Source organism: Montipora capricornis, chromosome 4 (assembly GCF_036669925.1).
Source record: "Montipora capricornis isolate CH-2021 chromosome 4, ASM3666992v2, whole genome shotgun sequence".
Classification (NCBI taxonomy): Eukaryota; Metazoa; Cnidaria; class Anthozoa; order Scleractinia; family Acroporidae; genus Montipora; species Montipora capricornis.
Genome location: NC_090886.1, coordinates 39,020,463 through 39,023,726, shown reverse-complemented (window position 1 = coordinate 39,023,726; position 3,264 = coordinate 39,020,463). Strand labels below are relative to the sequence as shown.

The 3,264-nt window shown below is 35.0% G+C and overlaps 1 protein-coding gene across 1 annotated transcript in view; it reads right to left on the bottom strand.

Moving 5' to 3' along the window:
- Positions 1-1,730: 1,730 nt before the first annotated feature.
- LOC138046667 (uncharacterized) overlaps positions 1,731-3,264 on the bottom strand; it is an 8,555-nt gene continuing 7,021 nt past the window's right edge. The window contains exons 8-9 of the mRNA XM_068893269.1: positions 3,009-3,062; positions 1,731-1,874 (exon numbers count right to left, since the gene is read on the bottom strand). Coding sequence (XP_068749370.1) covers positions 1,731-1,874; positions 3,009-3,062 — 198 coding nt within the window. The remainder of the gene's footprint in view (positions 1,875-3,008; positions 3,063-3,264) is intronic.

Here is a 3,264-nt window from a genome sequence, read left to right as displayed (position 1 = left end):
AATTAAATGTAATCTTGTACCCGCAAGATAATTTTTTAAATTAGGTATGGAAATTGTTTAAAATAACATTCTGAACTTTGGAATCAATTTCACATAGCTATTGCACAAATATCTTCTAGTATCGTTTTTTCTTAACTAATTTAAAACCTAATATGTCTACAACTGGATTGATGTCAACCGTAACAACTATTACTCAATTTGTATCTTAAATAGTGTGTATTATTTAAAAATATAAAATAATTATATAAAAACTATATTTATTATCATTCTTATTAAAGAAATGAACAATGTATTGAGTCTTCATAATTATTGATGAAATATATATCTTAACAATTTGTATAAGGTCTGCAACCACAAATGGACTATTCACAGGAAATGCCCCGTAGTTTTAAAATCATCTGATTTTTCCTTTGAGCTCAAAGGGCTAGAGTGAGAGGAACAGTTTATAATGTGAGGGGGAAATGGGACTTTCAACTTATTTTAAATTCGTATTTCTGGTTGCCATTTTAACAAGGAATTTTGCCAGTTACTGGCACAATACCTGTTTTGTAACTTCTTGCAATTACAAGTCTTGAGCAGAAGTCCCCTCGTGTTTGTTGACCTTTGCCAAATTTACTTTTCACTAAATTACACTTTTTAAAGTACCGATAACCTAAAAAGTTTTATTTTCCTATTTGAAAGTCGATATTAAAAAATGAATTTTGGCAAAAGAATTTTTCAATTCCAGCGAAGGGCGAATTTTATACGATTTTTTCAACCCTACTATTATTTGTTTCACCCCTTCTGCTGGTCAGGACCTCACGGGCTCGCTGTGACGTAGATTAAGGAATGCTTGTTGGCGTTGGTCTTATCTTTTCTTACTAATCAACGCCAAGGTATCGCTCAGCGATCGTTTTTGGTATTTTTCAGTAAACAAAAAAATCAATTATGCCTATATTTATCATCAAGGAAAGTGCCTCTGAATCTGGAAGTGAATAAACTGGCGATTAAAAGAAAAAAAGAATTTGAGGCGAGTAGTTGCCGGTCTCGACGAGTCAGCCAGCGCTAGCACTGAAACCCAGAACTACACGGAACCCTACGAGGAAGAACCATTAGCAGACGAGGAATGGCTACAGAAATACAGAAAAGAACAAGAGGATAAGGAAGGTCTCGCGAGGGAATTATGTCTGTTCCTGTAAGCGAATCTCATCCACCTTCAACGATATTTTCATTTTGCTGTCCATACAATACTGAAAGTCATACTCTACATATAGCACAGTGAAGACGTTTTACCGGGCTTCTTTTTACCAAGACAAAATCCGCCGCCATTTTTCCCTCTTTTTTGAGTTATTGCGTTTTGCGAGTCGAAGAATTCCTACGTATACTTATTCTTCTTTTAGGATCAGCTGTGTTGTTACATCGAGTGGTTACGCATCTTTTAGGCATTTTCAAGGGAATTATTCCTTACTATACTGTTTCTATCACTATTCCTTTTTCACATGAAGTCACGTGTTCCTTAATCTACGTCACAGCAGTATTGTGACTGGGAAGAATCGATAGAAGACTAAGGCGAATGGTGAGCCAAAATGGCGGCAAATTTGAACGTTGTCGAATTTCATTTTCAAATCGTGTTTTGGGAAAATCGCAATTTGAGAAAAATTAGGTTATGGGCACTTTAAGTTATTGTGAGTGATCACTTCACTTTCGTCTTACTACCACTTTTCTTTTAAAGAGGACCCTTCCAAGGGACCTTAAAAGGTCATCTTTGCTGAGTCCTTCATGCATGATACGCAATACCTCTTCAACAAGGGCTTTAGTTTTTTCAGTGTCACATCTGACACTTTTTTTGCCCTCAAGTAATGGAGAGCAACAATGATAGCTTGATATCTATCAACCTGTTAAAAAAAGGTAGTTCACTATTAGGACAGCACGGTTCTAAATGAAAAATTCTGCGTGTATTGCTGGGATGTTTTCACCTGTAACATGAAAATATACTATCCAAACGGAAAATGGTCAAATTCGTCACCATGCTCTGCAGTGATTTTTCAGCTGTAATACTTACTAGCAAGACTTGAGGCAGGTGTCTCAGGGAGACACTGGAGTATTAATCATTGAAGACATTAAGCATAGCACTGTTTTCCCCTTTCCTATAATAGACACCTATAAGATGTTAGAGCTTCCTGAAAAAGTTAAAAATAATGTACTTACAAAGCCCGACTCCAGCATCCTCAGTTCATCCAGTTTGTTTGTCCCCACTTCACTTTCATTGTTACATGTACCTTCCTTTTCATCAATTACGCCATCATTTAACTGATCCTCTGCTTAAAGAAGGAATATTGACCACATGTACAGTTTAGTATTTGACAACATATTAAAAGAAGGAAATAAATACAAAACCAATAATAATCTATACTGATACAATAAATTATCAAAATAATATTATTCTATTTTCATGTATCATTTTTGGGGAAAACAGCTGACCAAAGACTATCAGGTACTATCATACGCGTGGTTAAAACGAGGAAAACTATAATCGACTATCATGAAGAATTTGAACAAGCTCAAAATGAATGATAGTTGATGAGAGTGTATGATAGTTGGTGGTCCAACAGAAGCGCAAGCTTCAACAATCATTGACTATCGTCAACAATCATGCGGCGTTTGACCAGGGCTTTAACCACAGCTGTATACATGTAGATGTTGTGGTTTAAAAATTTTCAAGGCAATTCAATTTTGATTTTTCTTTGTGTATTAATATTCCTTATCATAATCTGAAACAAAGGAAAATAAAAATTGAAATTGTGTTAAAAAAACAATTCAACCAGGACAAAATTTGAACCTGTAACCTTAACGCTAAAACAATGCCCTTTCTAAGTCTGAAAAAAGGAAAATCAAAATTGAACTGGTGTATAACCAAAATCCAAGAAGGAAAAATTATGAACCTGTAACCTTATAAAAATGAGTCCCAAAAGAGATCTATGGTGGTAAATTATATTGCAGCAGTACTTTACAGGCAAAATAACAGTTACCTCAGTTTGCAAATCTACTTTCTGAACTTTACTTGGTACAGAGTCATTTGATTCCTAAAAATAAAAATAAATTGCCTCATGGTAAAGGAGTTTGAAATCAACATTAGATTTGCCAGTTCTTTGCCAAGTCCTTACTCTTTATACATTATTAACCTCTTACTAAAAAACCGGGAGCACCATACTAGGGAATATTGGCCCGAGGTCAAGTGATCAATCCAAACAAAAACAACCAAGGGCCAATATTTTCCAGTACAGC